General features: G+C 33.7%; 1 protein-coding gene across 2 annotated transcripts; it reads right to left on the minus strand.

Annotated features, from left to right (window-relative positions):
• Positions 1 to 940: 940 nt before the first annotated feature.
• On the minus strand, positions 941 to 13,538 carry LOC128677249 (B-cell CLL/lymphoma 6 member B protein-like). 2 transcript variants are annotated; one of them, XM_053757957.1, is made up of 5 exons: positions 13,321 to 13,538; positions 7,835 to 8,558; positions 6,802 to 6,996; positions 4,726 to 4,974; positions 941 to 4,130 (listed from the first exon to the last, which is right to left on the minus strand). In XM_053757957.1, the coding sequence occupies exons 2-5, from the start codon at positions 8,492 to 8,494 to the stop codon at positions 3,954 to 3,956; spliced, it is 1,281 nt and encodes a 426-aa protein (XP_053613932.1). In that variant the 5' UTR covers positions 8,495 to 8,558; positions 13,321 to 13,538; the 3' UTR covers positions 941 to 3,953. The 2 variants fall into 2 exon arrangements, with proteins under 2 accessions (XP_053613932.1, XP_053613933.1); XM_053757958.1 differs by having other exon boundaries at positions 13,316 to 13,538.
• Between the last annotated feature and the right edge of the window lie 570 nt (positions 13,539 to 14,108).

Genomic DNA, 14,108 nt, shown 5'->3' on the forward strand with positions numbered 1-14,108 from the left:
ATAAGACCTACATTTTTGTAATTGATGTCTTTGGAGAAATGGCCGCGGTTTTGCGCCGCTTCTTCTTCACCTGCGCTTTGGGAGTCGGCAGTAGACGTCTACTGTGAAAATTACTTAAACTAAGTAGTTTAAGTAATTTTTTGACGTCAATAAATGATGTAGCTACATATTTATCTAAATCATCCTAAATTGAATAAAGAATTTTGAATTTGAATTTGAATCCTTGCCAGTCGTCTTGTTAATTTCTTTTAATTCGCACTGGCTGTTCAGAAGACAACAGCATTTTCGTTTTTTATTTTTTTTCTTAATAATGCCAAGTTGTTCGATGCTTACCATCATAAATGAATTCTATTTTTAAAATTTTCTTCCCGCCCTTAGTCGGGACATAATTAGGTATAATGAGTTTTTCCAGACTTTCCTGGATTTCGCAGCTCCCGCCCCACGTTCGGATAAAATATACACTACTTCGAATATGAGAAATGGATTTGGAAACGAGCGGCATCAATTATTATTTCAGAAAACGTAGGTAAGGTGGCCGTGTAAAAGCAACATTGAATACACACATATATACGTCCAATTCACCACATTCATCGGATTATTTCACCATCGATATAAACTTGTAAGTACCTACTCAATGAGCAGCAGGATTTATACATAAAATTTGCTTGAGAAGCAACCGATGATTATTTTACTACGCAAATAGTATTACTAAATGATGGGGAAACGCAATTGCTCATTTATTTGGCAGTTATGTTCGAAGTAATTAACTTCCTTGTTGTCGATTTTGTGAAATCGTGTAACTAACAGTATATAAATAACTTGATGGACCCTCCAGATCGGGTGGTAGTTGCGTCTGAATGCACAAATTGATAGTCCACTATCTGTGGCCATGATAAAGGGTCACGCAAATTTGAAAACACATTTGAATAGATGTCTTTTATTACTTTTAATTGCATTCTAATAAATATTCATACACAATACTTTAAATATATTTTAAAATAAATATCTACATAATACACATTGCCTAAAACTAATCAAATAAATGCTAAACGTAACTATTTAGGTTTTACCAGTGCATTTCTAACAATTTCTAAAGTATTTTTCAGAAATCGACTACTCTAAAATAGTTTAATTAGTAGTATAATATTTCATTAAAGATACGAAGTTAATTCAGTAGGCTTAAATTCTAATTTCATAAATTAATAATTGAAAATGTGCAATTTTATTACAATTCAATTGTGAATAACAAAAAAATCTATTTTTGTGAGATTTGAGAAAAAAATTATAATTGTTTTATTTTCCACCATTGCATAAGTTGCTATAATTTTTATATTTTATAAATTACAACGAATATTTACAAATGTGATGTGAAATTTTTATAAGCTTAAAATAAAAACACAAACACAAAATTAAAAGTCAAAGAAACTTTTTAAATTAAATTAAATCAAAATATATTAAAACTGGCAATATTTTAGTGACAAAATAATAAAAATAGAATAATCATATTTTATTTAGGTATAGTATATGTAAAATAAATATAAATAGCGTCTCTTCATATACAAATCTTTGGAACGCGTTGCAAAGAACACACTGACTAGATTCCACTCAATAAGTATATATCTATGGATATATCGTTTAAAATTAACTTTTACTCTACATTAAAATAAATTTATTTACATATTAATTGTTTCTAAATTATTAAACTACGCTCTAAGTAGCGACATACAGTTCTGACTCATCATACAAATTTACAGTCCATACTGTTATATTTATTCTGAGCTCGGGCTTCGCGACGTCACATCACCCTATCGCAACAGGAAACACGTGGAAATGCCAGAATGAAATAGTATGATAACATTATTAATATTAATAATAATGTTATCATTTATAGTATTGTTAATTATTAGAAACAGGTAATACACAAAATATTTTGTGTTAACAGATTAGATCGCTTTAAAACTACTACTAGAATATAGTAAAGTCATACCATCAGTGCTGTTTATGTACTCAAGTGTATTTTATTAAATAATACATGAATTTTCACACAACACAAAATCCGCCTTGTCTGGATACAATTGGAAATTATTTCCAGCATATTTTAAGTCATCGCAATTTTTAACTAATAAAAAATTTAATTAAATATCTTGCAAATTGACTAGAAATTTTATTAAGTGCTCCATTGATTTATAAAGGAAACATATATATGATGAGATCAAATCGACTAGTATAGTAGCCTCGTAAATAAAAATATTTTTAGGATTACGAAAAATTTAAAAGTTTTGGTTACGTTTTTAATGCACGCAATATTTTTCCAATATCATATGGCACAATTTGATATTTTCTTGTCGTGCGATCTTGTATTTTGTTGATATTGAAAAAGGTGACATTTGAAAAAATACTGTACGAGTAGGTATTTCTATAAGTAGTTTACTTTTTGTAAATCAAGTTTTGACCTAAATGCCATTTATATGACTAAGTTATGACTACAATCAGTTCATTAATATAAATGACTAGATTTTATTTAGTATTTTAAGAATCTATAATTTGACTAGTTACAGTTACTATAAGAATTGATAAAGTTAAAATATGAGATTTTATGACTAGTATATAGCTTGACTAGATTTATTATATCAACTTCAACAACTGAATTGATTTAAAAAATAATCTATTGAATATTAAAGACTTTGACTGCATTATGACTACACTAAGTTAATAATATTACAATGGTCGTGTCGAAACAAAGATAAAAAAGACTAGAAAAAAAATTGTAAATATAATTTTAATATACTTGATTATGTATATGTAAATGACTAGCATTGAGACCATGATATCGTTTTATTCAAAAGAATAAAATCTGAGTAAATATTCTATGAAAATATTATAAAATTTAGTTCACCATGACTAGGTATATTTTATGACTAGATTATACATGCTTGCGACATAACTACATATATTGAGATCTTTAAATTATTTTATTTTCATTCATACTTAGGTAAAAATATTTTAAAGGGGAAATTTTCTTGACTAAAATTAAATAAGATTGGCTTAGACAGCCCGGCCTACTTTACTGTCTCAATTCCGATGAATGGCCTCGTGCAATATTCAACGTACGGTGGCGTGGCGTGCATCTAAAAATATGCAGTGCTTCCGATCGATTGCGATGACCCTTCGCGCCAAGACAATCGAAATCAAGACGGACATATGTTGAAAAGCGAAGTTTTGAGAAAAATGTTTATTATTTATTTTTTAATCTAATTAGCCAGACATTTGTATAAAAAATAAATTTTGCAGACGTTTCTGAATTTTTTAGAGAGGTGTGTGTCAACCAGCACTGACGGTAGGCTTACTTAGCTAACACTAAAATAATAAGCGTTTTCGCTTGAACACTAGGTACAAATAGCAAACCTATACATTATAATTAGTATGAATAAGTTAAACCTAAGCCTAATGTATTCACGTGACATGTTTAACAAATCCGTGAAAAATTTTGGAATGTTGCTGTAGGAGATCAAAATACGTATTTACAATTTATAATCAAGTATGCTAAATTCAATTACTTATTCTACATGCTAAGTAAATTAATTAAAATACGGTATTTACACTACTTTATAGATTTGAAATGGACCCTAGGATCCGACGCTAACGCTAATGGGGAAAACGCTGAGATGAGATAGAAAATTGAAATCATAACACGAAACAGCGTTGGGTTTCAAACCGAAGTTTTTCTACACTACACTATGTAGTACCTATCTCTAAAGTGTATAATGTCTTTATATTTCGGTTTATATATGATGCTGATAATGAGTTTACCCATCTATAATAGGTCGTTAAATGTTTTTTTAAGAAAAGTACAAGTGAGCAGTATCATGGCTGTAAGAGGTTGTGTAAGGGTACAGAGCATTCGTGAGGGGGTTGTAAGGGGGGAATCGCGGCACCGGCCGCAGCACGCGTCGTCAGCCATCCCCAACCCCTCCCCCCTCATCTTCTGACCCCGTAACGTCCAGACTTCTGGAATCTTCCGACGAGCAAGACGACTGACAGCGCGTGCGCATCTCCTCCCAGTTCAACTCGTGAGGCGGCGGGGGGATTTTATTCCAGAATGTGTTGAAGTTCGTATCGCGAACTGGCTCCTGTTTCCGTTAATAAAATGTTATATTTATGTATAAATATAAAAATGCAGTTAACAGCTTGCTAGTTCTTGATTCATAAAGAACCCAAGAAATGTTTTTCTCCAGTACAGTTACTCTACCCGCTAAGTCTCGCTGTAATGACGATAATGCAATTTCATAATTTAACACAATTCTCGGCAGTGATGGATTTCAAATTAATACAGAAAAAAAAAACTTGATGGAATGTGCATAAAGTGAGGAATACTCAGTAAAATGAAGTTCTTGTTACGTCCCAATCAATAATTAAACAAAAATTAAAAAATGTCAGAAATAATTACAGCAAAGCAAAACATAAACAGGTTCCTCTGTATAATTAATTGAACGGTGGAATACTTAATAGCGTTCGATCATTTTCCACTCAGTCACAACAAGAATAGATAACAACTTGCATGCATTTAAAATCGATGTCAGGTTCTTTTACACCAGATTTTATAAATCTTCTTGTAATTCAAATCGATGGTATAATTCATAGATCAATAAAAAAGAAAAAAATATACCATCGTATAATGAGAAGAAAAATTCAAAGAAAATGTTCTGAAATTTTAAAACGTCTTACCGGTTGATAGGTGGGATATTCCGCTTGCACCTGCCTAAAGGCCGAGGGTTCCTTCTCCTCATTGTCCGTTGCCTCATGCGCCGTCATGTGCTTCCTCAGATACGCTTGTCTCCGGAACAGCTTGCCGCACTGCTGGCAAGGAAACCGGCCGGCTTCGGAGGCCGGCGGGTCGCGGCGCTTCGTGGCCCCGGGGACTCGGGGCTTGTGCCAACGACGGTGCGAGGCCAAGTTTGCTGGGCAGTTGAACACCTGACAATACACATGTACCTTTATAACGTATTACCAATTTTAAACAACATTAATTCTATTAAAATAAATTGCAAAACCCTTGTAAAATGGGTGTTTCTCAAAGCGTTTCGGCCGCTGCGGCCGCGTTGTCAATATCCAAACATTGATATTTCTATAGATCATTTATTTAATTAATAGACTTTTTGGAGTACATTTTTTACATTTGTTTTGAAAATGCTTATATTATTGTATTTATATTATTTGTTGTGTCAATTTCATCCTCAACTGTTTTAAAGATCGAAACATATACAAGGCACAAAGCTTTTCGACACAAAATGAAGGTTGGAAAATGACGTCAATGTTACTGACTCGGTGCGAGTCAATACCTTCCATTGTGTCTGTAAAATCTCAATGCGTACTATTGTAAGTATAGTAAGTATATTGAGTAACTAACAACTGTTTCCGTATTTCCTCAACCTACGATTACATTATGTGGGGTATTAATTGTTGCGATATACAACATCAGTGATAATGGTAATTTTATCCCACTGAAAGATCAATGCTATCTCGTCACGCACCAAATAACGTAGCAATTATAGCAAATAAATATTGAACTCGCTGTTTTAGACTGTTCCCATGGAAATATGCCAAGTGTTGTGTTAGCCCCCTAGTTTTGTGGCCACAGGTAGGGTTGCCAAACTTCCAGTTATGAATGAGCTTTTTTCAAGGGACATCATAGAGCCGGGCCGAGCGATTTTTACGAATGAGCTATTTTTTATTAGGTCACGGAAAATTAATCGCCTGACCGCCAGGGTCAGGCGAGAAGGGGCAAATCCAAGAAGTGCTGGCTTGATGTCGTGAAGGATGATTTGCGTGCCAATAGTTTGACAACTAAGGATGCGAAGTGGAGACGAAAAAGTAGGAAAGGGTTGGGTTCCGACACGCAGGAAGAAGCTGGGATATATATTAGATGAGATAGAGAGTCCGTAATTCGTGACAGTTTCATATAAATTGGACGTATGTCAACCCTACTCTCGTGCGCTCTGTTCCCACACAATAACACCAAATGCAATGTTTTGGGTGGCACGTTATCGAAAACTCTAAAATTGAGAAGGGTAGATACTATTGATGATACAAATTGGTTTATTGATATGTTTTTTATGACTTGCTTGTTATTTATCTTCGCGTGATGTTATTAAATAAATTATGTTGTAAAATATAGTTGGTATTGTATGCATTTTCTATTGTTATAAAATAAGGTAAAAAAAATAGTAAACAAGAAGTTGTTTTTATTGATTTTAGTTTTTTTGTGTTTTTTATATTTGAATAACTATTTCATTATTTATTTATACCTCCAAATGAGGACTTATGCTTTGCTTTCGGAAACATTTTCAGATCAAAAATAGTACATGTTCTTTTACTAGGTCTCATTATCCATTACTGTATAAATACCAGTATTTTTAATTTTTTTATTTAATAAGTAATTATAAATCAACATATTTATTATGAAATGCACTAATAAATGATTACCGTAGTTGAATAATGATTAAGTTTGCAGATGTGTATCCGCCACATGCTTCGTCTAAAAGTGTACCTACAACAGAAGAATCCGCAATAGGTATGCTTTGTCAAAATGTTTACATGAAGGACTCTGCAACATGCTTCGTCAGAAAGTTAATTGAAAATTAATGGAATACTTAATCGATGGGAAAAATCAGACCAAACCAATTAGATGAATAGAAATATTCATCTGATTTAAAGAACTAGGTACTACTGGGTTTTAGGTGTCTTAATCGGACTCTAAAGACCTAAATTCGTATAAACATCATGAATAAGGGTCTAAATTACCTTATCACACTCCGGACAGCGGTACTCAATGTGCACGATCCTGGAGCACCGATGCTGCGCAAGCGCAAACGCGTCTCCGTACAGCCGCCGACACAGCCGGCAGATGTACCGGCCCAGGCGGTTCTCGATGCCGGCTATCAGGGCCTTCGCTTCTTCGGTTACTTCCACCACATTGAATGCTGGGTCTATATCGCCCTGGATGAAAATACTTTCTATATTAAAATGTCACGAATCATGAGTAATTTTCGACTTATTGCTTGTTTATATCTATATATTTAAATGTTACGTTACGGGGAGCAATTAACTGTAATAGGTGAATAAACATTCTTTGAGTGATTCATGTTTCTCTTCCCTATACTAAAGTTCATTTGATATCGTTGGATGCGTCCACGTTTTCATAGAACTAGACATATGAGAAATGTACTAGTAGGTATTAATATCTTCGCTACTAGATTACAGATAATAAAAATAAAAAGTAGTAATACTCTAATAAACACGCAATCTCAAAAAATGAAACTCCCACTAAAAGCGACGATTAAGTAATGGCTCGTTATTAACTCCATTTTTATTACGTTTAAATTGAACGTTACAGCTCACTATCTCAATTCAAAGAAAAGGCATTGAGGTGAAAGCATTGAAACAATAATTTATTTCGTAGTTAATGTCCCGCGAGCCACCCCTTCAGCAAGCGTTGCGGCTCGCCTTTAGACCTGTTATTAGCACAAAAACACAACATATTATGCGATTTCATACCCGTTTAATTGCGCAAGCGATAAGGAAAGTCGCCGCGCTACCCTCAGTAATGGCATGGTAAGAACGTCTAATTAATAGTTCCTGTGCAGTTTTACCATTTATTAATGAAATATCTGATTCAAACTTTGTTTACCATTGAAGTGTTTTAGAATTTCGATGTACTTATTTATGAGCTTCCCCTTATAGTATTACGGTAAATAAAGGGTTCATAACGATTTACATAAGAATTTACATGTGTAACTGATTATTATCTAATCTATGTATCTAATGAATGTCTCACCTTTCGGACCACTAGCGTCTCGTCATCAGCAAGATCTCTAATGATTGTTCCAGAAACAGGAGATGTTTTATCTTCGTCAAACATAAGTCGTCTGACTGCTTTGCTCTTCTTAACTGGCTGTGTTGTCGGTTTAGGAGACTTCTTAGGTCTTTCTTCAACATCTTTGATTTCGACAATATCTGGAGAACTTCTTTCGCTCTTAGAAGGAGTCTCGGCTTCAGATGGGAGACAAGTTTTGAGTTCATCAAAGAATTGTTTGGTAAATTTAAGTTTTTTGACTTCTGGACTTTCACTATCATTAGAATTACAATCGTCTCTCTCTCTCTTTTCTGATTTGTGTTCTAAATCTGACTTATCATCTGGATCTTCGAAATGACGAAATATTTTAGGAGACTTTGCAATTTTATCTTCATTTGATCTTTTTCTTTGAGAGGGTGGTGGTGTACATGGTGGGGTTATAGGTATAGTAGATTTTATGGAAAGGTCTAAAGGTACTAACGGTTCATTATAATAAGCTAAATATTGCTGGAGGAGTGTCGGAGGATGTTGCGGGACGAGTTCATGAAGATAATCATTGGTAATTCTAAGAGGAGGAGACGCATAATGCTGGTAGAATCGCGAAGTGTTCAATCGTTGAAAATGTGGTAAAGCTGCTTCCATTTTAAAAGGTTCTCTTTATTTTTCAGTCATTTTGTTTCTTTGTTGTGCTGCTTTTGTATCGACCCTGTAGACAATCACAATTATTTTGTTGAAAATAGTATTTCGAAATATTGCACAAGTAGAAAGTGAGAAAATAAAATATAAAAAGAGGGAGTTGAATGCGTGGGGCGTTGATTCAATAGCACTAGAGTAGCCCATTGCTGTGATTGTTACAACAGTTTTCTCGTCCACAAATTGCTCTTTTCTCGTTGATTTGTTTGAGTACTGCACGCTGGGTGTTAAAAGAAATGTAATTTCTTAACTTAGATATTTGCTAACTCTATGTAAGTTATCATATTTATATTATATAAGACAAAATCTGATTCTAACAAGCTCCAATCGGTAAAAGTATAATCCATTGATACATCGGTTGCAGGAAGAAACATAATTTAAGGCGTAATGTCAAAGCATTAACGGTACAGAAAATAATCTATTATAGTGAGCGCACCGCACCGCATATGTCGATTATTTTGTCTTTAACACTCGATTTTACAATATTTTTTTCTATAATATGGATAAACACTCTAGTTAGGCCACACATTATCGTGATTAAACCATAAATAAAGCCATTATTTAATTACTATTGTTTTTGTTTTTAAATAAGTACTCTGTGTTGTCCCTGTCGATACGAATATAATCTGTGACGGTCCACATGAGCACTGCTAACTGTTAGGTACACTCTGTACCTAACAGTTAGCAGTGCTCATGTGGAGAACCCGAGCAGACAATGTCTCACCTTCTGAACTGAACATCCTTAGCCAAGTCTATTGGTCATAATTATTTATTAGATAATCTAATAAATTAGTGAAACCAACACAAAGAAGAGACATTTATGATTAAATTATCGTAGGTGAAATAAATCGTACCTACTTGTAGGCTATCACTGTTTGGTATTATGGTTGACTGGTAGACAATGCCATATAGCGTCAAATCCACCATAGGTTGTAATATTGTGCAATAAATTTTGAAATAAATGAATAAAAAATTGAAATAAATGAATAAATAAAATTTTGAAAAAATACATTTTGAAATAATAAACAACCTTTATTTCCCAACACTCGTTGATTCCTCTCGCCTAATTACAGCCGCGGAGATCGCTCCCACGCTCCCCCACCTAGCACCCTCGCGACATGATGTTTGCTTTGAGTTTCGGTAAATAAAAGAGTATTTCACTTCGGTTAACCGTTTAAAATTTGCATTTACAATGAATATATAGCTCTTTGTTTAACTGCGCGAGCTTTTACTCCGGCGAGAATGTTTGGTTTCGGTTACACGTTTCGGTGAGCGATATAGAATTGATTAACTTTTAAAATTTAATTAGAATTCAAAAGTGATTTTAGTAGCCATTTTAACGTTAATAAGGCAGTTATCTGCGGCCTAGGACTTCACTTTCGTGGGAATTTCGGGATTAAAAGTACTCTAAGTGTTATTCCAAGTTATATTCTACCTGTGTACCAAATTTCATAAAAATCGGTGCGGTAGATTTTATGTAACAAACATACATACATACATCCTCACAAACGTTCACATGTATAATATTAGTAGGATATATTAATATATATGGAAATAATAATGTACCTAATCCGCGTACGAATTATCATTTTATTTATTCACGAACACTGTAATCACTAGCGAGTTACATACCCATTAACTTGCCTCCATGTACAAGAGCAATGATATAATCCGCCCAAAAGCCGAGAGTAGGGCGGATTGAATAATTTACATAATTCGGGGTTGGCTGGTGGGCGGGCGGCTTTTGTCTTTGCTTTGTACATCGGTCATTCGTTTTTACCGTTATATTTGATAAAGTTCGGAGTTCGTTATATTTGATAAGTTTGTATTATTCTTATTTTTTGTAATTAAAACTTGTATATTTCTAGTTATAGTCAATTCTTCGCACAAAGAGTAAATTTCGCATTACAATCCTGCCATCCTTCTAGGTATATTTCCGCGGGGACACGACTTGTGGGGGATTTTTAATTTATGATTGGATGGATATTTTTTTACATCAAAATACATAGGATGTATTTTGATTAAAAAAAATACGATAATGATTGCCTATAAAATAATTTCTAATATTATTTTCATTGGCTAAAATATTTAGAAAAAATATATTCGTTTACCACCAGCTAAGAAGAATGAGTAATAATTTCAATTATTATGAGTAATATTATCAAAGGTTTACACTGAAAGCGGGTACTTACAGAATTCTAAAATTACGACAATTAACTGGAAACTAGTGTGACGCGCAAATAGCTGCTAATGCAAAAGAGCTAAGTAATTATGTTTCGCTAGAAATAGCTTAAAACTATACTTTTACAAACCATTAAACGTGAAATGTTAAGGTAACTTGAAGTCCAATTTGTGAATGTCCTTGAATAATACTATACCATAAAGTAAACTGAATATTGTTACATTGTAAACGTTTAAGACATGAAGTATTTTTTATTATAATGCGACAATCACCGTCGTCGTATGACGCGCCTTGGATCCAGTCAAACATTTAAATGTCATACACAGAAGTCATTTGGTGTTCTGATAAACTCCCAGGGAAGCATCTTATGGGGCTAAGTTCGTGATCGTAAGCGGCCAGAAATGTAACCAAAATTGGCTACCTTCTGGATACACCGGACGGCCGCAAATAAGAGATAGACCGAGAAGGAGATTGCGGAACGATATTGGCAAATTACTTTCAAAATTCTGTCTGAATGTATGGAATGACTTTATAATAGAAAGGGATGAGTGGGAGTTCCTGCTGAGTAGTTCCACAATTGGATTCAGGAGAATGTTTAAGGCCCCATTATTGTGAAAGTTTTAAAGTTAAAATTATTTTGACTGTATGTTTTACGAACAAAATAAAATAGGTTCTGCCAATATCAACCTCGGGCTTTGAAGCGTCACATCTTCGAATGTAACCAGGAACATGCGAATATTAGAGAAAGTTTTGGATCACCCATGATTATCAGTAAAAAATAACATAAGATTTTGACAATTTCTTATTGCCTTTTCAATTAACTTGCAAATAAGAAACATAATAAAATATGACCCAGTCGTTTATCGCAAAGCAGTATAAGTAATGTGAATATTTCGATTGTGAATATTATAAACAGGCTTAATTCAATTCTTTCATAAGGTGTTATTAGATGGATACTACACCTATAATCATATAATTTAAAGTGTAAATGAAACTTATTGTTTAATAGTCATAGAATAATGATGTTCGACCGATGTCGTTTTTTAACTTGAAATGGAGAACTTGAAATTTTGAAAAGTTTAAAATCGACCCAATATCAAAAAATACAATTTGAAAATTAAATTTATAAAGTTATTATTTGAAATAACAATTTAACCTATAAAAAATTAATTAATAAACCTATTTCATAGGTCAAAATTACAGACACGGTATTAGTAAAGCATGGTTATTAGAGAAGAGAATAACTAATATTTAATTTACATGTTTCAGAGGGTGTAAGGGTGACATAAGTGGTAATTACACAGCTAGGTACGAAATTAAATCTTCAGCTTTTGACGCGCCACCTCCTATTGAAGTCCTACAATTTAAACTGATTTTATTACCCGCGGAGTTCAACCCTTAGACTGATTTTTTTAATCGGCTATTTGCCTTATTTAGAAAACAATTTTTTAATTAGCAATTTTTTTTTATTGTACTGATTCTTTTACGTAGGTCAACGAAGTTTAGCTCTATCTACCACATTAATAAAGATATGCACTTTATATATATAATCAAAATATACAGTCACATAGGGATACTAACAAAATACGTGTAAATTGTTAAACATAAAATCGACTTCCAGAGATCTAAAGTGTAGTTCAAACAAACAAATCTTCAGCTTTTATCAAAATGAAGGGCTATGAAGGAAAAAATCACACGTAAACGAAGTAGCGATCAAAGCTAGTCATTTATAAAGAGCAACTAATATTTCCAAGAAGCTACTATTAATTATGTCTGCATAAATTGAGGAAACATGAGATCAGGAAAGCCATCTTAACTAACAAATTGTATACGATGCAACAGTGTCCGGCTTCCTCAAACTTGGTCCACAAGTAACTGATCCTTCACGGATACCGTCTAACAACAAACTGTACCAAACTCTCCAGAACTACTAGCCTCTCTTTACTTAATATGAAAGCTATCACAAGCAGCATAATAAATTTTCCACTCTCGGTGTAAAGTAAAAGGTTTTTTTTATTTACCTAAGTATGTCTATGCAAGCACTATTATATAGATAGCTATAGACGCGAGAATTAACGGTATTGTAGTCGCATAATTTAAAGGCCTCTAGAAATCTGAATAATAACATCAGAATTTTATCACAGGTCATAATGAAAATTTGAAGTCTCAAGAAGCTCGAATATTTTTTTTGTTCACACACTGGAGTGAATGAGGACCTCACAATAAAAACAATTTCTACAACATAATTCACAATACATATATGAATGACTAGCTTTTTGCCCGCGGCTTTGCCAACGTTTTTCCACGGGAAGTTTTCCGGGATTAATGGTACCTTAGTTCTTCTCCACACTTCAAACTTGGTTGAATAGATAGAGTGATGTAAGTTTATTTGTTACCTACAAACAAACTTTCTTTCGCATTTATAATATAGTTAGGATTAGGATTTTGCAGTGAAACTAGAAAAACATGTCCCTATTTTCATTGCATAGTTCTCATCGAAGTTTCAAATCAAGGAGGTTATTCGCATTGTGAGTGCAGGTGCGTAGCGAAGGGCGTTACTATGGCGAGAGGAGTTAAATGACTCATACCATACCTGTGCTTGGTCCACTGCTGACTCAGCCGGCGACACCCCTTTTGCTGCTGCACCGAAAATATTTAAAATAAAAATTTAAACTCGAAATAACTGGCAACTGTTGTAAAAAATAAAATATAACTGGCTGAAAAATGGTTCGATTTTTAAAATGTAGAGTCGGAATGTAAAGTTTGTTGTCGAGTAGTTGTTAGGGGTGCGCGGTGGTCCGCTCGGCAGGGCGGTCGACACAGGACTGGCGGGTTGGGACAGGGTGCGCACCCTGGCTCGTGCCACCGCACGGGCCGCACAAACCCTACTATACAGGCTGTTTAAAATTTCAGCCAATAACCGTGAAAATGATCGGAATGATAGGTACTTCTGAGATCTCTTGTTTTTCGAATGTTTTATGAGATCAGATGAATGGAATGAATAGAATGAATGGAATAAATGAAACATAATGCAAAAGTTTGGTTTATTATATTTGGAGTACCTATCATAATATCAAACCGGTTGAATGGAATGAGATATTGCACTTCATTAGAGTAAATTAAAGGAAAGTTCCTTGTTTAAATTACTTCTACCATTGGTAAAATAACAGGGTAGAATTCATCCTAAATTAATTTAGTATGACAAATATAATGTATGTTATATTTTAAATTTTATTACAACTACATGATATTACTATTTTTGCCTATCAGCTGCAGTATCCCTTAGTCGCCTCGTACGACATTTACGGGGGGATATGGAGTGATCCAAATTTAGGGCAGAACCACACGCCAACTTCATATAGTAAATTATATGATAAATTT

The sequence above is a fragment of the Plodia interpunctella genome, chromosome 17, assembly GCF_027563975.2.
Source record: "Plodia interpunctella isolate USDA-ARS_2022_Savannah chromosome 17, ilPloInte3.2, whole genome shotgun sequence".
NCBI lineage: Eukaryota > Metazoa > Arthropoda > Insecta > Lepidoptera > Pyralidae > Plodia > Plodia interpunctella.

Bases quoted from the DNA above. Each gene is read 5' to 3' on its own strand.
- LOC128677249 (XM_053757957.1), bottom strand. From the start codon at position 8,494: ATGGAAGCAGCTTTACCACATTTTCAACGATTGAACACTTCGCGATTC. The intron at 6,997-7,834 runs GTGAGACATTCA...ATTTTCATCCAG, and splicing joins AGACGCTAGTGGTCCGAAAG to GGCGATATAGACCCAGCATT. The intron at 4,131-4,725 runs GTAAGACGTTTT...TAACGGAAACAG, and splicing joins AATATCCCACCTATCAACCG to GAGCCAGTTCGCGATACGAA.